The sequence below is a fragment of the Columba livia genome, chromosome 3 (genome assembly GCF_036013475.1).
Source record: "Columba livia isolate bColLiv1 breed racing homer chromosome 3, bColLiv1.pat.W.v2, whole genome shotgun sequence".
Classification (NCBI taxonomy): domain Eukaryota; kingdom Metazoa; phylum Chordata; class Aves; order Columbiformes; family Columbidae; genus Columba; species Columba livia.
In genome coordinates this window covers 85656480-85678535 of record NC_088604.1, presented here as the reverse complement: position 1 = coordinate 85678535, position 22056 = coordinate 85656480, and the positions used below count along the sequence as shown (strand labels likewise).

The 22056-nt window shown below is 39.6% G+C and overlaps 1 protein-coding gene and 1 long non-coding RNA gene across 3 annotated transcripts in view; one reads left to right on the top strand and one right to left on the bottom strand.

Annotated features, from left to right (window-relative positions):
• Positions 1-11856, top strand: part of LOC135579095 (uncharacterized) — a 40686-nt gene extending 28830 nt beyond the window's left edge. The window contains exon 4 of one of the 2 annotated variants that reach the window (XR_010471527.1): positions 11740-11856. This is a non-coding gene — a long non-coding RNA (uncharacterized LOC135579095). Of the gene's footprint in view, positions 1-68; positions 206-11739 lie in introns of those variants that run through there. The other variant, XR_010471526.1, reaches the window with a different exon arrangement.
• The window catches only part of LOC102085211 (opsin-5), a 31368-nt gene that overhangs the window by 2287 nt on the left and 7025 nt on the right, over positions 1-22056 (bottom strand). Inside the window, exons 2-5 of the mRNA XM_013367426.3 lie at positions 19926-20131; positions 5369-5468; positions 3284-3388; positions 138-361 (exon numbers count right to left, since the gene is read on the bottom strand). Of these exons, the coding sequence (XP_013222880.1) occupies positions 138-361; positions 3284-3388; positions 5369-5468; positions 19926-20131 (635 nt within the window). The remainder of the gene's footprint in view (positions 1-137; positions 362-3283; positions 3389-5368; positions 5469-19925; positions 20132-22056) is intronic.

The window sequence follows — 22056 nt, the reverse complement described above, 5'->3', positions numbered from 1 at the left end:
AGACTCTCTAAATAGAATTTATAGAGAAATGAAATGTGACTGATACATTCTATTCTCTTCTGTTCTAGTTGGGACCAATTTTGGGAAAGACAGATTTAATTGAGGTAAATCCCACCCAACATGAAACCCAAACTCACCCTTGTGACGTCCCGCTCCATTCTCCTCTGTCTGTCTGTGGGGTCACCCAGTCCTGTTAATGCATGGCTTAGCTTGACGGTGTTGATAATTGACACATATGAGAAGACCATGACTGTTACAGGTAGGAAAAAACAGCAGATAAAAATGGAGACAATGTAGGACTTGTAAATTGTCGAGAAGTTGGCTTTTGCCCAGTCTATCTCACATGTGCCATACATACGATCTGGAAAGCAAAAATCAGTTGGTTAGCATTTTTAGAACATTAATCTGGTTTTGAATGATTAATTTATCAGTTCAAATGCTGTAGTTTTCTTCCTTTAAGCATTAAAGAATGGATTCATCTTTCTGTGGCATAATTTCATTCATAAACAATTTTTCAAGACCAGCTACACTGTAACAAGTTTTTATGTGTATTGTAATTCTGTCCTGTTTAGATTTTCAGTGTAAATTCATAATGCACAAACTGTTGTTTCAGAACAGGAAATCACAATACTTTATTAGAAATAAAATAGGTATTCATTCAGCAGGTTTGATATTGACTGTTATCTACCCTTATTTGTGATAATTTTCTACATAGTAACTGTATCAGCATAACAAGCAATTGTAAAGAGACAATATGCAAAATGTAAAAAGTCACTACTTACTTAATAAAATAGGAAATAAAAATCTTGATGGTTTTTTAGTAGAAACAAAAAGGCAATGAAATTTTTACTGTAGAAAAAGCCATGAAATAAAACCAATACACCTAATGATAAAGATTATGGGAACATGAAACATAAATACTTAAAGAGATATGAGACCCTTTGCTTAATGAGAAGCATACAGTTCTGCAACTACAAAGGAGCTGCAGGCTCTTAAAAATGAAGTTAGGCACATTGCAGGATTTGCAGCTACTGGGATTCACAAAAGGACACCAGCTGGTCAGGAACTAAAGGGCAGTGGGAATAAGGTGCAGACTCTGCTTAAATACTTTTATGAAAAACAGTTGACTTCTTTAGACCCTCTAATGTGTTTGCAAATGTATCCTCATATAAAACTTGAATTTGATAGCATTAGAAGTTTTCTATAGATTGTGAATTGTTGATTTTTCTTTTCCAGTGGAAAAAGCTGTTTTTTTTTCTGACAGCTATCGCAGCAAATCTAATTATAAATAAATGAAGCATGAACCAAAATTATGTAAGTCAAGTATTAACAAGTCCTGGAGATACGATACAGGTGAAGCCTGAATGATTTCGTAACTGATCTCTCCCTGACATCCAGTGATAAATCTGGAAAAAAAAAAATGCCCTTAATTCCTCGCAGGTGATAGGAGGTTTGAACAGGATGAATTAAAGGAGCAAAAGATTAAAATCTTCTTTGTGATTTTCATCAAAAAGAACTCAGTATTTTTAATACCAAAAGCTCTAGCTGTTGCTGTCTGGATATGTTCAGTAACAGAAACGGATTTTTGTCTCCTTTGCCTTTTTCATCAGTAGACCCCAAGTTTCAAAGAGATAACTATAAAAGCTGGCTTAATTCCAGGTTTCTGGTTTGTGAAAATTTTTGACTGAAAAAAGAAAGCAGCCACCAGGTGACATGAAAAGAAAATTCTGCAGTTTTTCTGTGAGTCAGAATTCAGAGCTGTTTTCTCCTACTGCAGACACCCTAGCAAGTGGCATTTCCAAAAATCAGTGGGGTCCTTGGGGACCCCTACAGCTGCTGGGAAGAAGTGAGAGGTCCAAGATGTAGTGTGTTTTGTTCTGCCAGCACCTGCTGCGTGCTCCACTGCTGGACTTGCCATTGCTGGGCTCCCACATCTCCACAGGTGCCCTCCATGGAAATGTGTTTAGAGTGAGCCCAGGAACCTGAAACTGGTATGATTCTCAGTAGGAAAGAGTGCTCCTAGAAGCAGTCTTGAAGACCACTGTCAAGGAGTTGAATCCGGAGTACAAACAGGACCCATAGGGGCACTTGGATGCCCAAGACACTGCAAGACAGTGCGCCAGGCAAAGGCCAAAAATGGTCATCAGAGATTGTTCTACAAATGAAGAGCTAATAACATTAATGTAAAAAAGAAAACATGGATATCCAGAAGATAGAAAGAAAATGAGCAGTCCGAACACCCCAAGTTTATAGCATATCCAGAGTGCAAAAACATGACATAAAATTAGAACAGTCTAGTAAACAGTTTGGTTTTGATTCAAATAAAGGATCCATTGAGCCTAATATCCTGGTAGCATTTTGGTTTGGGAAGAAGACTTAACCAATCATAGAAATGAATACTTTTCTCACATGCTTATTTCAAGGGTCCAGAGATACCTCAAAGCTTATGTATTTAATAAGTAAGAGGATATATTCACATAGCTGCTTTAATAAGTCTTCATAGATTTAATGACTTCTAAAAGGATGCAGATGCCTACAGGATCCAGGCAGATAAGCACTGGACAATTTCAGTCACAATATTTCAGTTGTTAGGACTCCTGTATCATTGACACTTGTTCCTAGAGATTTGTTTTGTTGAAATTTTCGAGACTTAGTTCGAGACAATTTCTCCAACTTTTTCATATGAAGAAATTTTCTGGTGTGGGAATATCTCTTAACCACTTAATTTTCACAGCATCCCCTATTCAAAATTTTTCCTTTCCCCCACTCACCTCCTTTTTTGCTATGGCCTTGTCTTGCACCCTAATAACTTCTTGCACTGACAAACTTTCTGGTATCTTTTTCTTCTTCTGCTATGCTAGTTTTCATATTTTCAACAAACTGTTTCATCAAATCTTTTTGGCTTGTCTTATAGTTTCAAGTTTAACTTGCTGGAACTTGTGTTCTTTTCTAGCTTCCTAATCTTGACAGTTTATGAAGTATGTCTTTTGATAGTTTCCTTTATCTCATTACTTATTGATGCCAAATATTTCTGGCCCCTCTTTTTTTCATATATGATATGCACTTGTTCCAAGTCTTTCCTGTGATATCCTCAGATAAATCTCTTTATAGCTGATACCAAAGCAGGCAACACTCTGTGTGTACGTCATGCATGATGAATGATTTTCTCAGTGCAACTGATAATTGGTCTGGTTTATCACAAACAGCAAAAAAGAAAGGTAAGTATCTTTGTTTATTTAAGCAGAGAGGTGCCAAATAACTACAACTGAAAGGTACCTGTTACCTGTATAACTGCCCCAGCCAAGTAATGGAGCTGCTGACCAGAAGAAAGCTGCTATCCAGATGAGAACCAGAGCCACTGTCATACTGCTGTTGCTGATGCAGTGACCTACAATGCCATGGTTTAGTTAGAAAATAGTATCTAGAAAGGCAAGCATATATCTGAAATCTAAATGCACTCATATCAACAGCTAATACTGAAAATATAGCCATTTAAAAAATAATATAGAGACAAAAAATGCGTATTCATAAGAAAAGCTTGAATTTGAAAGCATCTGTCAGGCTTGTGTTCAAGACCATTTGTGAACAGTGGAAATTAATGACCTCTAAGTGGAATACAGCATGTTTGTTGAGCACTACAAAATTGGCAAATTCTTAGTTAGAGTTATGTTTTGCAATTTTGTAAAAAACATGAAACAGTTAGTTGTATGTTAAGTTTTACATAGAAACAAACAAGTCTAAATTCTGAGGATTTTCTTATTCATTTCAAGATTTTCCCTGTTAAACAGGAGAGAATATATTAGATGCTCGAACTACATTAGCCATTCAGTACGAATTATTTAGTCTGTCCTGCTGTTGCCATACATTGCAGTTATTTCTGCATTTACATGGGAAATATTTATGCATCCACCAATCTCTTCCCCAACATTTCTGTAAGTTTAAATTGGGTGCTTGCTCAGATTTCCTCAAGAGGCAAACATAAATTATGCACACCCTCAGATGAACATGGTACAGCTTTGCAAAAGAGAAATGTGGATTTTAAATACGACTTCATAGTATTAAATTAATATAAGATGTAGAATACATCACAGCCAAATTCTAGCAGCTCCAACAGCAGTTTGTGTTGGAAATGAACTTCAACAAATCTATCAATTATAACAAACTGCTAAAGAACTTCCTGTGAAAAGAAGACTGCCCTGCAGCATTTCTTTTCACAGCTAATACTACTGATGCAATTACAGAGAAAAACCCACATGATGTATCCAGTGTACTTATGCATGCTTCACCTGCAGACATTAATAGATTTCTGCCTGAAAGTTGGTACAAGCCAGTCATAACAAAGGCAGGAAAACTGATAATACATTTTCTGTGGATGGGTAATAGGAAAACTAGGGAGAATTTGTGGAAGATGTAGGCATGAAGAAAAGAGATTGCATGATGTTCCTAGTGGAAGTCAAAATTTTCAGCAGACAGGAGATCCAGGATGAATGATAAGGAAGAGTTTCTACTGATCCAAACAACCAAAACCAAAATCAAACCAAACACAACACAAACACAGAAAGAGAGTGTTTAAAAGGTTTTTAGCATTGGCGACAGTACTGAATAGTGGGTGGTTGAGATATTCAGGTTACAGATCAACATGGCAATAGAGAAGGAAGAAGTGCAGGTGTGAGGCTGTGGTGATGATGCTTTGCAGACCTGGGAGACAGACAGGCAACAAGGACCATCGGGGCAGAGTCAGGTCATGGTCAGTTCTGGGGACAGTGGGAATAATTTTCATGTCCCATGGTGTGAACCTGTCCACTGATGGGAGGCTGGAGAGACATGTGGGGAGGGGAGGCTGTGCAGTGCTACAAAAGCTGGAGGCAAGATGCACAGGCTGAATGTTCCCAGTGCCATCTAAAGCCTGATGCTTGCTGTGCATAAACCTCAGCAAAACACCCTGAAGAGTGAAAATGATTGTAGTCAGGAACCAAGGATCTTATCAACGACTGGGAACTTCCCAAACATCATCTCACAGGAGATGAAATTCATTGCTTTCATTGAGATCCAGACAACAATGCATGCATCACTTTGGAGTAATTTAATTTGCATTTTGAGGAACACAAAGGGTCAGCAGGACCTGTTGTATCTTCGGTGCAAGGGTGAATTTAATCCATGGTGACCAAAGTGTACTAGTAATAATTTGGCTTTTATTTGCATTAACCTTGAAGGATTCTCTGCAAACATGTTTGCAATATGAATGACTGTGTCATGTTCTGGTTTTTCAATGCATCTAATCTATATTTGATATAGCCTGCTACTGAAAGGAATACAGATCTGCACCAGGTTCAGTGAAGGCAGAACTGGACCTGCCTTTATTCCTTACCTCTCTCAGGATGGCAGCCTTTGATGTAGCGAGTCACACTGATTACTGTGAGGGTATTAATGCTAGCCAGGCCAAAGAGAAGTGTCAGGAAGCCATCGACCTGAAAAACAAAGCAGTGCAGCATGTTCTCTTACTGTAGTGAGCTGAAGGGGAAAAGAACCATGAGGATTACTCCTGTCATTTTCATGTTCGTGTTCTTGAAAGTTTTTCCAGAAACTGAACTAGCAGGGAAATATAAAATGTCAGGTGCAGTTATCTTCTATAGGATCAGTGAGCAAGTAATGTTCAAAATTATATAAGTGCTCTGTCATGTACATAAAATAAATAAGGAAGCACAGCCGCATATCTATGCTTTCCTGAAATGACTTGCCAAATGAAGGAGAAAAATGTTGAACTGAAAAGACAAAAAGCCCTGAACAGGCAAAAATGCACTGAATGCAGCTGCCCTCCTTAGGCAGAGCAAACGTGCAAACTGAACCCATGAATTTCAGGTCAAAGAGGGAAGAACATGGGAGGTAACGGGCTTGACTGACTGAGAAAAGGTTTTTAAAAAAATACATCATCCACAGCTAAATCATTCAAGTAGATTGTGTCTCAACGCTGGTGCCGCTGATTGCACGCTATTTATTAAGCCCGGATCCTCACCACCTCCGAGTGACACAGGCAGAGCCGTATGGCTGTGTAGGCTCCCACTGACATCAGCATTTCAGCAACATATGCACAGGATGGTTAAAATTCTGAGAGTTTCACTTGTGGGTATAGGAAGGAAGTTGCTGCTAACTGTCGCGGAGATGGTTGTAGCCATCTGCTAGGGAGCACTGTATGGCTGGGAAATGATCCAGGCAAAACGCTGAAGGCAGTCCTTTTTTTGAAAGCTTGCAAGGATACACCAAACCGGCCAGAGCAGAGGAGCTCTTGGAGGTTCCAGTTTTGCACCAAGTGAAGCAGGAATATTAAACAAGTGTCTCTGGACTGTCACTTGGCATTCAAGTGGTAAAATTATCAGTGGAGAGGCACATCATTATTCTACCAGAACAAAATGTCTTTGTGTGAACGGGCATGACTCCCTTGGAATTCAGTTTATCCCAGCGCTGAATGTGGGGCTTTAATCCAGGCTTAAAGCTGAGACCATGGCAGATTGTATAAATTAAATTGGGTGAAGGGTTAGGAAAGGGCAGCTTCATAATTTCTTTCACTGGTGTTTTCTCTTGCCACCAATACCCCTATATATTACACTCTATATTCTTCTTAGTGCCAACTTTGACAGACCCACCACATTTTAAACACATGAGACTTGATACTACAGCAATCTACATCCACGTATGCTCGACTTACAATCAGCTCATGCTTGGTGAAGAAATGCAACCATTTCTACACCAGAAAACAGACTTCCTTGGATGTCTCTGCCACATCCTAGAAGCTGCAGCTGGTTGAATTTGACCCACTATGCACTGTGGAAATTAGTGAAATACCTGGAAATTAGTGAAATACCTGGATATGCAAATGTGCTGTGCATTTAATCAGTCCCTTATTGGTGCAAACAGCTGCCATTTCTCCATTTGCTCTAACAATGCTTCATAAACGCAGAAAACAGTGTGGCCAAGGGCTACTGAGAAATCATGCTGCATAAGCTTAAGCAATTTAATTAGTTATTAGATTAGAAAGGAAGAAGTATTTCAGCAATGATGCAAATAGACACTTGGAAATTAAATCTAAAGAGCTGTGCAACTGAATTCTGAAGTAGTAGGACAAACTTGTTAGTTTGCATCACAGTTAGCACTCCTATGCGGAAACCAGCGGAGTTTTTCTGAAATACATCAATGTATGTTTTATCACTTGCAGATGTCACCTTTATTCTCCCATCTTCCTTCCCTCTTGCCAAAAAAAGAGAGACAATTGTATTAAGTGATCAGTTCAAACAGCCTTTGAACACACTAACCAGGGGGGAAGGTGGACCTAAAAATACACTTCTGTCCTTTACCATTCAAGATGAAACTCTGTCACCGTAAGAAAGCAAAAAAAAGAAAAAAAGTAGGTTGACCTATATCAACCTCATTCGTAGGACCACGCCATTGTTTGTGCCGTGTCTCATTTTCATACTATTTTGTAACAGCATTTCAGCAGATCAAAATACTGTTGCTTCTGCTAGTGTGGAGGCTACCATCAGAGATTTAGCCAGGGCCGTATGGTTAGTAAGTGGCTGAAGTGGCAGCGGTCTCCCAGAGGAGGGTGTGCTCACTGCCCTGTGCCAGCCACAGGCACAACGGTTTGGGAACAAGTGGCAGGGTGAAATGCCAAGGAGGGGAGGGAGCTATGGGGGTGACAAGAAGTGCTGGGATGAAATGAATAAAGGGGGTAAGTGAGATGGCTCTCAAGCTGCAGAACAGCCTGTACAGAGGCCACGGTATCTGGAATATTAAGACATGGCAGAGCATCCGACAGGTTTAGGGCTGCTTTGGGAATATAGTTCTCAAGGCAGTATTGTCCCTGCCAAACTTCTATCAGCAAGTTAGCTCTTGAGCTATGCATACATAATTTCCCAGCCAGTCTATCAATTCTGCAATACATTTATATTGGTGTCACCTAGACATATGTCTTCAGAAGAGAACGAATGATCTTACTCTAGCTGTAGCCAACGTGCTTCAAGCATACACTTGCCAGATATGGAAGAAAGATCTCTGCTACCTTTTCTGCTCCTGAACAGACAACACTGGCTGCAGGTAGCAACCAAAGTGACTGCTTGAAACCCAAAGTAGTTAGCAATAGAAAAACTGCTTTGGCACAGTACTGATTTCTGTAGGCAGAGATATTAATATATGTGAGTAACAAAAATACATTGTATTTTCAGTTTTCTGCATCTTTAAAGATATATGGCGTGACAACCAAGGAAATACTAGAATAGTAGATAATATTTAATTACTTTGAAAGATGGATGCTCTTTGTCTTCCTCAGTTCTGTTTTTCTTTTTCTTTTATCCTACCCCCTCAGCCAGGTCCCTCTTTCCACGGTCATAATATTTCTTCCCTTTTTGTGTAATGCAATTTTTGTCCTTCATACTATCAATTACAATCAAATAGCAGCAGCATTAATAGGCAATAGTGAATTCTGACATAAACACAAAGTTGATTGTGTAGTAATTTTGATCCACCAGCTTTCCTTTGTATTCATTAAGAAACAGAAATAGATTAGCAGTTTTAAAAGCTTTTCTCTCAGTGCTATACCGATATTACTCCCTTGGCTATATAGATACTCACAGAACTCACTCATTATCTTTATGTTGCCTGGAAGCTAAGACAGAACTGAAAAAATGGCTGTGATATTTCTGCTTTGTACTTATGCTTGATGATAAATCTCACTGATGTTCTCGGTTTAGTATTTACAACCCACAATACATAAACCTCCTACTGCATGCAAATCCATTTCTTAAACTTTGCTTCAAAACAGGGAGAGTCAGAAATCCCCGGTGCACTATGAAATGTTCAGCTATGAGCTTGGGTATCCCCCCCTTTTACTACTTTTAATACTTATGCGTCCCTACTGAATTCATAATGGTTGTCTTCATTTAAAGTAGACAGAGTAAAATATAACCTATTGTTCTTATTATTGGATTATTCAATGTTTAATGGTTCGAAACCAGACTGCCAAAATAGCTATTTCATTTCAATTTAGGCTGAAGCACAGATCTCACCAGCCAGAAAGGCTTTATCGCTCCCTCCTCTGGCAAACTGGTGAATCTGTTGCAATTTCCTGAAGCCAATTTGTTTTCTTTCAGAATCACATTGTCCTGCTTTTATCGTTTATTAAATACGAAATAGTGAATATGCAAAGAAAAATATAAACTTTAAACAGGGATTGATAAAAGCAACAAACTTCCTTCATCCTTAGACAAAAAAGCACTTAAATCAATCCTTAATTTAAAATTTACCAAAAGTTTGCAGTAAGTGAGAAAATATTCCACTCATGTCTGACGACAACATATTCTCCCATCTTTCCAATATATCAATAATGTGTCAACCAGACTATAGTAACTCTTCTGTCAAAAGGAAGAACCAAGTTTCATAATCAAAATCAGTCTTCACAGGAGACTACTTAAAACTCCCAATTCGTAGTATTCCTAAAGCACTCAAATTGTTTAACATTTACTACAATATAGGAAAGAGACTTACCACAGTTTACACAACATCTTTTGCTCATATGACATTGCTCAGCTATGGTTGCATTCTGTCTTTTAAAATGTCTCAGCAGGCTTCAAGGGTAACTGTTCTTTGAGGTGATTGCATTAATCTGAGACATTTTAGGTCTCTGACATAAACAGCACTTCATTTACTAAAAAACAATGAAAACTGATATGCTACAGGACTAGATAGTTTAAGCCATTAAGTGAGAGTATCAGACACACAGTACTTTTCATTCACCAAGTGATTAAACCTGTCTGTTGGTGTTATATATTTTAAATATAGTAAAAATATGAATGTGATATTTAGGCTATACAATTCTGTGTACAGATATGTAATTATACTAACTATGCCATATAGTTAAATGTATACTTAGTACCAGCTATTTATATGCGCAGGTCAGGTTTTGGCTTTCATAATGTTATGGAATCCAGAATAAATCTACTTGTTTGCTTGTAGCTGTTTTGGGCTTATATACTCAGTCAAGTGAGATTCAACATATACTTCCTTTGGGCTGATTTTCAGCTATTATGGTTGTAGCCCTCTCAGGTCACAATTTATATTCATAGTAGTACATGCCCCTACTGATAAGCACAATTATAAATGTAACAACCTCACCAAGTGCACATCATTTAACAAAGAGACAGAAATTTCTTTGAGAGTTTCCTTATACGGCCTCGTCAGAATATAACCTTACTTCAAGTACCCCATCTCCACATGCTTGGGAACATGTGCTTCCTAGCTCTGGGTTGATGCCATGGGACTATGGCAGGTTTCATGTCTCTCCCAATCATCCATGAAGAATGAATGGGGAGGAAGCAACCAAACACGTAGCTCATAACATTTGATAATCCAGATACAGTGAAAAGATTCCCATCTTCAGGTTAAATGCTGTATTGCCATTGTCTTTCTGTGAATTACTGTACAGGAAAATTAAGAAGCACTAGATAGCATTGCCCTCTGGGAACTTCTGTGCTATACTGTGTAAAACTCTTTTCAGTGGGCCTGAGCCAAAAGTCCTCTCCACTTTGGTGATGTTAATTCAGAACCTGCTTGTTTATTGCTAGCAACATGATTAATATAAAGAAACAAACACACAGACAGATAAAAGAGGAGAATGGCCTCATAAGTCACCCATCTCATCTTTACATTTCCACAAGAAGCAAGACTTGGCTGTGCGGCCAGTGGTGATCCTACCCTAGTTACTGAGATTCATTAACATCAGATTGAAGTGACACTTTTATTTTCAAAGCAAAGAAGTACGATCTTCGTCTTTCAGAATATTATGGTAAATGTTTTTGTAGTCCTACACGTCTCAAGGGAAGCAGAGGTCCCACAGACTGTTCACAGGCTCTGTCAGGACAGCCCAGAGATTACAAGTGACCACATTCTCCAAAATAGAACTGTCTGTGCTGTTTCCCAGCAAAAAGGAATCTGCTTCTGTAATCACCGTTAGGTTAATACAAGGTCATCTCAGCTCCTGGGCACAAGTCAGGGTGGGTTAGTGATGCTAGTTAACAGTACTAGTTCAGCCACTCCTAAAGTGGCCAAGACACAAAAGCCTGAAAGCCTGAAAAAGCTTCATGGCTGCTAGGGGATCTACTCTTAGATTGATACTCTTAGTTCCTCTGGATCATGTCCCAAAATAATGGAAGAAACATAAGATAACTGATTTATCCCAAGAAAATGCTTATAGGCCTAAAATGGATATGGATTGTCAGGGTCTTCACATCACAATTGTGTGTGATAAGCTGGACCTAACAGCTCCTAACAGGAAAGTCACATGCATTGCCAAGGAGTCCTAGTAGCCCATAGAGAGTCTGAAAGAAAGTGTAAAAGATATAGGCCATTCTTGGCCTTAAAAGGCCAAGAAATCTGGAAAGCTACCAATTGCAATGTCATCCCTTTGGTAGGGACAGTGGTGTGGAAAAACTGGATGTCATATGTCATGTCATACGTATGTCACGTCATATACAGCCATTGCAAGCAAAGGTCGTCTTCTCATTGATTAAATCGGGACAGAATCAGAGTCAGGACCTGAGTACAAATTGCTTCCTACACACTAGTGGTGTGTCGACTTAATGGAATACATATTTATGGAATAGAAGACAGGTAAATGTGAGGTAGCACTATTTAAGATACTTGCAGATACTACTGGAAAGATTTTTAAATTTCATATGAAATTTTGCTTTAAAGTCAGTGAGAAGATGTGGCACATAGGGAGGAGCCAGAAGAATACAAATTGTTCACCCCCGTGGTGAGAAGATCATGAATAATGAAGGTAAGTCATGGACAGCATTTTTTGAGTGAAGACATTTAATCTCTTAGAAACACGCATTAGCACAGAATAAAGAGGAAGGCTACTATTTTCCACATAAGCAAACAAGAAAAGGATGTTTCAAAGCCCTCTGAGAGAAACCTAGTGCAGGAGTTAAAATCTAGGCTTTGGAAAATCCTGTCTCTGTAGGAGCACTATCAGACAACGAATGCCCTTTTTGGGCAGCAGTGTGTGGTTTGCAGTGCTTGGGTGGCATGGGCTGGGCTACATCAGACTTGTTAAACAGGGAAATAGATAGTTCGAGCATTCACAATTTTTCAAGTACCCAAAATAAAACTTCCTTAATTTATTGCAATTGGCTACAAAAATTCTCATTTACAGGAAAATGAGGAAAAATTCATGGCTAATGAAAATGGCTGTAACTTCCCTGAAGTCCCATTAGTTCATTAGTTCCACTGAGATGATCTTCTATGTTGCTAATGATTTTATTTGTGCAAAAGCACCATTCTTCCTCCCTTCTCTCCAGATGAAGCATTTTTCTCATTAAAGTTCAGCTCACAGATGTCTGCATGAGTTGCTTTTACCTCTTTGACTGCAATGTGCACACTCTTCAGATAATATCAAGGAGGACCAGAAATAAAGAAATGGGAAAGACTAATATCTCCACAACTTATTATTTTTTTCAGTATCCAAATCTCATTTATTCAAGGAAAAAAGGATGAGGATATATTCCAGTGTTTATAATATTCGAGACATCAAATTGGTCAGAAACGCATCTGGGAGAGGAAAATTTGTGTAGCGCAGCATGTAAAGTAAGGGCACTCCTTTTTTTTTTTTTTTAAATTTGCTTTATAGATTGGTCTCCACATTCTACCTTTCACAGTGAATCAGCGTGTTAAGGTGAGGTGAATACAAGGCTAATGTTACGGAGATTTTCTTCAGCACCTTTAACACCTGTTCTATCTGTTAATGCTCTTAGTGCCAGTTCCATGATTTGACTTTGGATTATTTTCATCTTACTGAAATGTCAGGAATGGTGAACTATATATAAGTAAAATCCCAGCAATATCACACCACAGTACTGTGCTAAGGTAGTTGATAACTATTTTTCACTCCTTTTCTGTGTTTGGTTCAATTTATTTTAACATCTTACAGGTAGATAGCTGAACATTTTTCAACTAAGCAGACATTAGACCACATTCCTGTGCTATTATGATTTGAGGAAACAAAAAACAAAAACAAACCTGTTTTCTTCTGTCCCAGCCTCAGTCTTAGAGGTACACGCTTGGACACTGGGATATACAGTGACATTGCAAGATTTTTTACACCAAGCAAGGTTAGCTAGCTCAGTCGTTGGATGGGAAACCTCTGCCAAAGTTAGACACTGCAGAAAGCTGTGCTGAGGATGAAGGTTTCCCTGTGCACAAACACTAGTGAACTCGAGGTGCATCTGCACAGACTGTTTCCCACAGGGAGAGAGTGGAGGAAAAACATGGAAGAACATTCACATGCTCTCACATGTGGGCAAGGGCAATAACAGCAACCATCACTAGATCTCCCCGCATCCAGCTAGGAGGGAGGGTGGGCAGGAGCAAATCTTTATCCTCCTTGATGGATGTTGAGAGGGGAAAAGATGAGCAGCTTGTGGATTTGTCTGGGGCTTATGAATGAGAGCTCTGTGGTGAGTAGGTTACTCACATGGACAGCTGCTGGGGTGAATGAGAGGCAGAGGTGGGGGGTGAGACGTATGCAAAGGGTGGTTGTTACATATGCAGTGAGTTGAAAGTCAGATGATTTTGTGAAGGAAAAAATGAATGGATGATGGAGCAGTGTGAATGGGTGGTTGTACTGGAAGAAGTTCAATGAAGAATGCACACAGATACCTCAGTAATTTTGCAGGTATTGGGAAGGAAGGAGAAAGGAAGCCTGAGAACTTTCATTTGGGTCCTTTCCATCTGCCATTGCTTTTATTACTTGGTCATGGTAGCTGCTGAGCCACCACTGCTCAGTCATCTCACCCAGAACATGAGGGAATACCATACCACACACAGTAATACGTAAACACTATCTTGGCATTTACAAATACATAAAATCTTAAATTGAGTCAACAGTGTGAACAGTATAACTAAGTCCACAATTTGTTGGTTTTATCAAATGGGTAGAAATCAATATGTCCTTCAAACTGCTCTATAAGAAAACATACATGCCTCTATGGTCTTTGATTTATCAGACATTCTCCTGAACATTCTGTTAAAAAACTAAAGTATTAGTCTTCTGTTTCCTCCTCAGAAAAAATTTAGCAATGTTTTCCAATCTGTGTATAGGAAATGAGATAAATGTGTGTTCTGAGGAAGCAAATGCCATAAATAATATATAAAATAATTTAATCAGGATTACAAGTCCTCCGCTCAAAACTTCTGAAAAGACCCCATGTGTTTTCATCTTTATTGATCTCAGAATTTCGTACTATTGCAATTTTCCTTTTGTTGTTTCAGATCCCACCTCTAATTTTTACAAAAGATGGACATTATTACTTCTCAGAAACATCACACTAGACCTCTAACATTTAATAACACTGAAAATGCTGGATTTTTTTAAGTGTCAGCAAGAGACAGTGACTGAAAGCTGAATCTACAAGAGGGAGTAAGGGCCACTGTGCTCAGCTTTGCAGGGCTGCAGCTCTGGTTGTTTGCCTGGTGCAAGGGCAGTCATGCCTCTGAGTGCTTCTCCTAGACCGGACATGGCAAAAGCTAGTGGACAAACGAGGCTCCTAAAGTAGCCAAGAGAACAAGGCAAGGGGCATATCTGACCTCCCTTTTGATTTTTAGTGCCTTACTGCAGGCTGCAAAATATTAGAATGGCTTGGTATTCACAGCCATATCCGTCCCTTAACTGTGCAAGACCTTTCAAAAATTAAGCAGCATCACTGCGAAAAGCAGAAGGATTGCTGATCCATTCTCTCTTTTCCCTCATGGAGGGTGTGGGAGAGCTGGATTCACTTTTCTCCATCCAAAGGTTCTCAGATCCACATTCCCTGCCTAGGAACATAAGCCCAAAGACTATTCATCACACTGTGATGCTCTGCTGTCCTTAGAGAAAATAAATACTAGGGCCAGAGATAAAGACAAACTCCCTGCCTGAGTGGTCAGGCTCTCACTGGAAGGAGAGGAACCCTCGTTGTCCAACAGCATTGTTGAAGCAGAGCTATTGCACATCCAGCTTTTCTTAGAGATCCCTATTTTTCTGGGATTTCAGCTGGCAGCTTGATCAGCTACATCACCACAATTCAGAAAAGTCCATTAAAATGTAAGAAATCCTAGATATTTCCATGGTTCACATCATCCCCAATGCACGCACACTTATTCTGTCACTTGTGGAACATTTTGGACTTCCCAGCCACACAGTGACCTTTCAGAGTGCACATATGCCACAGGTCTGGTGCCGTTAGGCAAGCCCTGCACAAATGAATTAGGGATAACTGAGTAAAACAATACATGCATTCAAGGTGGGGCTCACTGCTGCTCACTACATCACCACTTGCTTCTGTCCAGGGTATGCCAGGCAAAAATGCCCTATAAAACATTAAGCAGTGCAGGATTCCAGGTTTGCTTTCTGCTATGTAGCAAACCCAACCACAGGGCAAGACAGTCAACACTCCTCTCCAACTCCCCTCTATAGCTTTATTACTCTACACAACACAAAGCAGCTTCAGCAAAAGAGGGTAAGGGCAGGCCCTTTCAGGCTGGCCCTTGGTGGGATGGTGAGGGCAGGGTGCAGGGACAGAGGCAGTGTGGGCTGAGTCCTGTCAGACAGGCTACTGTCCTGCTCACTGATACCTCAAAGCTGAACATTTTTTTTTTGGTTCCTCCTGAAGGCTCATTCTGTGCAGAGCCAGATCTGCTGGGGATGCTCTGGCACCATCTGGCTGGCCAGATGGACCAAATCTACCTAGACTGATAGTGAGATAAGTGCATCTGTGATGATAGTGGCAGTCAGCATGTCAGTGGTAGTGGGTATATCTGTGATGGTACAATGACCTGGAGATAACTACCTTGTGCTCTGTTGTGCACAGCTGACACACATACGTAAGAAACAGAAATAAGTAACTTTTTTAAAGGAAGCCTATACCAACAGAGGACACATATGATAAGAGCAGTCAATTTTTTTTGACACTCGAAGCAAAATTCTTACATATTTATAAAGTTAATGTTAAAACAACCAAACTATACTCTCAAATAAACAATGAAAGAAAAAATCCCAACCATCTCCCCCCCTCCCCCAAGAAACAAAACCCAAACCAAACCAAACCAAAACAGATTAGAAGAGTGGACTAGTGGAAATAAGTTTAAACTGAGGTACGAGTATGATGAAGGATTTCAAATTCCAAGGCACTCCACAGCCCATCCTTTGTTTCCGACACGACTACAATGAATCTACAGTAATCAGATAGGTTATAATCCTTCCCCTATATTTAAAGACTTCTTGAAGCCTACATCTCTTGTATTCACCACTAGCAGACACAAGAAAAGCTTTCTGTTGGTTGATTAATAAGGTTTAGAGGAAACTGTGTTGTTTACCTGAAAATAATTTATACTTCCTTCGTACATGTAAGAACATTTGTGCACAATGTTATTTACAGGTTTCAGTGCAACTTCTGATTCAGCAGAACATACAAATAAAAAACACCTAGGAAGGACAAAAGCATATCCTGAGGTAACTTTTCACTTAATATACGGTCAATGAAGGAGCAGACGGCTCTTGGTCACTGGCTTACATTCCTTGATCTAAACTTTACTATAAGAACTAGTTTACTTACTGATAATATTACCAAAGGCTAAAAAGCAAATGTGCTAGAGACTGGCTGTCCTGCTTCTGTCCAGCAGGACTAAGGCACAGTGATGGAGCAGGGAATGGATGAAAAAAGAAGTGAAAGCAGAGTCTAAAAGCCGCCTTTGGAAAACCACATCTGTATGCAGCATTCAGCATGGGCAGCATTGGATACAGACCTACCATGGAACCTCATTCCTGAGAGGACCTGTCAGGTCTGTCAGACCTCCAAAAAGAAAAATAATGTTTGGCATGGGGAAGAATAGTGGTGTTTCTTCCATACAGAGGAGAACAGGACCACACATATCTGTCCCATTCAGCAGGTATGCTGCCAAATGGTCCTTTTAGCTGGAGATGCATATTTTGTTAGAGAGAGTTTTCACAGAGAAGGCTGTTTTGAAAGAAAAGTAGTAGTATCTGTCTGTCTTCTTCCCACTCCCTCTAACTGGGGCAGCCAAGAACATTGAACCTTAATTTTGAAGAATATTACCTCAGGGCACAGAAGGAGGCCAGAGTCAGAGGAAGGGAAAATAGTTAGGTGGATTAAGTGGGGTGAGCTCATGAAATTTCTTCAAAAACAGAAATGACAGGCTGGCTGGGGAAAATAAAGCTTCCTTAAACATACCTGACAGCAGAAGCTGACTGATCAAATAGGAGCAAATGTGTAATGAAATAGCCAGTGACAGCAAGCCAAGTAAGGCTGTCCTCTGGACTCAGCAAAATAAACAAAGTCAGGGAAAACACATAGGCCATGCTAAGAAAGAGCAATGTTCCTGTATGGAACAGCCTGAATTGTCATCTCAGCTACTTGCAGAGGAGCTTGGGTACAGTGAGGGGAACAAGAGACAACTTTGAAGAGCTGTGACAGAAAGGATGGGCTTTACCTTCCCGGCACCAAGCTCCTCCTCATGTTCCAGATGTAAGACCCATTCTGGTTGGACTATGAATGTATCATATTTTATAAATACCAAAAAACAAGCAATCAAAACCCTACCGCTGGTCAACGTTGAATATTTTTAGGATGACCTTTTTGTTGGCTGTCCACGCTCACACATGAAATTGTTCACATATTTTTTTCATGCACAGAAGCTTCCTGCTATTTCTACACAATATTATTCCTAAAAACAGCCACTCTACTTCCATAAATTACTTTATTTGTCACTGGTATCTATTTTTTTTGTCAAGCTTAATAATCAATAAGTTGGATATCTGGCTTTAAACATGTTTGTGAGACTCCAACAAAGAACAAAATCTCGATGGAAACAGGAGTCCTACATGACTTTCTCTCAACAAGCCACAACCAGCTTAATCACTCAACAAGTCACAACCAATTCAAACTACTCATTCAGAGTACAGATTGACTTTTCCAGGTTACCATGCATTTTAGTTAGCATTAATACAGTATCAGTTCCTGTTTGAAATGCTAAACGTTAACTTTTAGAGACTACAGAGGATTACCAAAGCAGAAATTTTAATATTTTGTAAATCAGAGTGTTTAGAAAATCTGATGCATTTTTAATATCCTGAACAAAATATAAGATTACTTAACAAACCCTGATGGGCAAACTGAGTACCCCAAAAGTGTTACAGACCGCTTCTATCCTTGTAAAGGAGGTTCAAGCGTAGCAAGATTAAGCACATCTCCACCACATTAAGTTCAAACACACCTCCATCCCAGGATTTTTACATCTTAGGAAAAAAAAAAGAAGAAAAAAGAAAAAAATTGCCAGATCATCGTAATGAGACTCTAAATAGCTCAAAGTCAGCCAATAAAGGACTCCCAGGCAGAGGCTCTGTTGGAGAAGGCTGCAAGGCTACTGACAGGAGACTCCATGCAAACAAGGGGATGGACACAGTGTGCTGTACTGTGTCAATCCCTGTGTGTGCTGGATTTTTACAGCTCAAAAAAGGAGGCACGGCATAGATGGGGCTCTGGAAAAGGTTGGACTGGGGAGGCAGAAGGGTCATTTCATGTTACCTCTTTCAAACCATGTGGTTGTAAACATTAGGTTATGCCACAGATCTTGGTTCAGGATTTCACACAATGCCTTACCCTGTCTTACATAGGAACTCTGTAGCAAAGCTGTAACTGAACCCAGAGATCCAGAGTTCAGCTTTCCTTTCTTAACCATAGCTCCAAACTTCCTTGAAACAGAGCAAAATGGGGATCTGTTTCATTCTGAGTGTGGGTGTGAGTTTTACAGTTTGCAGATATGTCTTTGTTTATTTGATGACTTCAAAGGTTTCCATTAACTAAAAAATTAAAGAGGTGTCCTTGAAGTTTCTCCCTAACAGACTTCAGACTGCCATTGTAGGTGTTCTCATTAGATAAACAGTGGGATTTTTCTGAGGAAATAATTAGCTTCATTTTGATAAATCGTTTTTCTGCCAAATGGTTATAGACATACTTTTTCAAGAAGAAAATGATTGTAATTTTAGATCAAAGTACATTTCCTAGGTTAATAAGCGTCTTCTATAGGAAGTCTTCCTCGCTGGATTAACAGAACCTTTGTACTGGAAGGGAGGGGATATGAGCTATAGTTCTTTCATCTATGTTGCACAACAGACCAACTTCCTCTTAAAAAAAAAAAAAAAAAGAAATTAAAAAGCTCAACAACCAGGAAAAAAGAAAAAAATAAACAACAGGAAAAGAGGATTATTTCTCTCTCCCTTTTCGTTAATCATCATCTTTCTTACACCTTGCCGTAGGCCATCATGTCATTTTCAGATTTTTTTATTCCCTCCTGAAATAGACACAGTAAGTATAATCTTTCTCACAGGTGTTACTAAAAGCACCAAGAAGCCAGGCTGGTGCCTATCTGTCCATGGGATGTATTTATATTCTGTTTTCACAGGTGTGCTTCAGAATTAACAATAATAACATTTTCTGAGTTCTCCAACAAAAAACTGTATCCAAGTTCAGGGATGACTGTGCCTTAAAGTTAAGTCACACGTCTTACCACAGGCAATGAATCAACCAAGAATTTAGGAGAAGGATTGAAGAATTACAACTAATCTAGTAAAAGAAGTTGTATGCTAAAATAACCCAAAGAAGTAGGAAATATCATGGATAGATAGAAAAAAGAAATCACCGAAAATTGGTCAAACTCTGATCAAATTAATAGATTTATGTCTGTAACAAAAGAGAACGCTGTCCTTTTAGAAGATGAGTCAGTATTTCTTTGCACTCTTTTGGGCCTGTCTGGTTATTTATACACAGCATATACACAGAAATAGCTGTAATTATTTTGTCTGATTAAGTGTAATCCAGTCTTACCTGGCAAGTCCATATTGATGTGATAATGAATCCATCGTCTCTGAAGACATTGAAGATTTCAATGATCCCCCGTGAATAACCGAACACAGAGATACTAGCATCTGATACTGCCAAGTTAAATGTGAGGTAGTCAGTGGGCTGCAGAAGATGTCTTTGTTTATACAGGACAAAAATCACAATGCTGTTTCCAAACCAAGACAGCCAACCTGGAAAAAAAAAAAATCATCCATTAAATCAAAAAGCGAATAAAGAAAGCAGCAGTTCAGTGTGTAAATGTGTGACGTCTCCTTTAAAATTACCCTTTTGTCCCGTTATAAACAAATAAAACCAGATTATCCACTGCAAAACATATGCAAGAAGCCTTCTTTAAGTTGCTGGGTACATTACAGAAGCAGGAACAAGTAAATGACTCCAGCAATAAAGCAGAACAAGCACAAAATGCTGCTACTGCATCTGTCAAAGATCTGACATTTAAGGGCTTAGGGAAGTTGTTTGCTTTTGTGTTTTTTTGTTGTTTTTTTTTTTCCTAAGTGGACAGATGAAACTCACGAAATGTAACACCTAGAGAAAAAAAGGAAGAAGGAAAGATTGGTAGGCTGGAGCAGAGACTACAAACAACTTACCAGAAGCTGCAGCTGTTTAGGTGCATTATATATAATAATGGATACTGAAAGTTCATGCATGTAGGCAGAGAGCTGCTTTGTCAGTCCTCTCCCAAGAACTGCAGCTCATAGGATTAAGTTTCTTTGCTTAGAACTGTCTGGGATCTCTTTGCAGCAAAGCTTGTCCCAGATGGGAATATTTTTCAGTAATACACCTGATAATTTGTATGAAGAGAACATTTGGAACAGACCTTTCAGAAGCTTTGAAGTATTTTAAAATGTATTTTTAAAGAAAGTTGTGTTCTGTCTGCAGGAACAGAGGTGCCTGACTTTTACATCTCTTGTTACATGAGGAAAACACAAGGGAGATGACTGTAAATCTGGTGAAAGCCAGCCAGTTATGCAGGCAGAGAGACCTAGAGTTTCCAAATGTGCATGGCTATTACTCCACCCATCAGTCTAAGACCTTGGTAGTTTGCATCCCACTTTTTGGAATGATGTAGACACATAGAAACAAACGGCTTTTATCAAAATGTTTTCTCATACGTGCCAGGCTCAGTGTTGAAAATGAGGCTTAGCCAGCGAAGGGGATGGCTCCAGGGTGGCTGCTGGAGTGGGGCTGAGCAGCAGGCCAGGCAGCACGCCGTTGTATCCCGTTTCTGCCACTGCCAACACAGGTGGCCCCACTTCACCTTGGTAATGTGGAACAAAACACCACCTCTTTTGAGTGCCTGCAGCCTAGGACAGGTTTGGGAACCCAGCAGCTGGTGGTTTTGCTCCCGACAGCTGATGCCGGGTTACAACAGCAACTACCAGGCGAGGGAGAAGAGTTGGCCTGTAGCCCTCTCTCCAGGCACAAGCGGTAGCTATGCCTGGGTAAGTGTGCTGCATATAGGCACAGCAAGACGTGAATATATGCACTGAAGAGGGACATGACATGGTGGCATTGCACAGCATCTCTGGGTATTCAGAGGAGTTCATGAGATGAAAGATGGCTGTTACATTTAATGCTGTAGCATGCTGGGCTGCCTCAGCTAGGAAGGGAGGGGAGGAAATTACCTCCGAATCTCCATGACATCTAGGAGGATCACAAGATGAAATGTCAAAGAGCAAGGCACTTGTTTTCCAAACAAACAGGTTGGGTACTTACCACCTAGTGAGGTCCTCTGGGTAGTTTGGAGTGGGAGAGGAGATGGTTGATGGAACAGACTCTGTACAGCACTAGGGACTGTTTTTTCTGCAATGCAATTTCCTTTAAAAACTTCTCTTTGCAAAATTGCCAAACTGCTGCTGCTGCTCTGGCCTGCTTAGCAAATGCACATGGTTTACTAAAGAGCTTTTGAACTGGGAAGAGCTGACGTGTCTGCGTATCGTATTAACCATAAGTCACTGATGCAATGATATGCTGAGATACATACATATATTTTATATATATCTTGTTATAAGGATAAGATCAACAATAATAAATATATCTTATTCTGGCCACTAGGTGACAATGTTTCTTAATCGAGTCTCTTTTCCAACAGCTG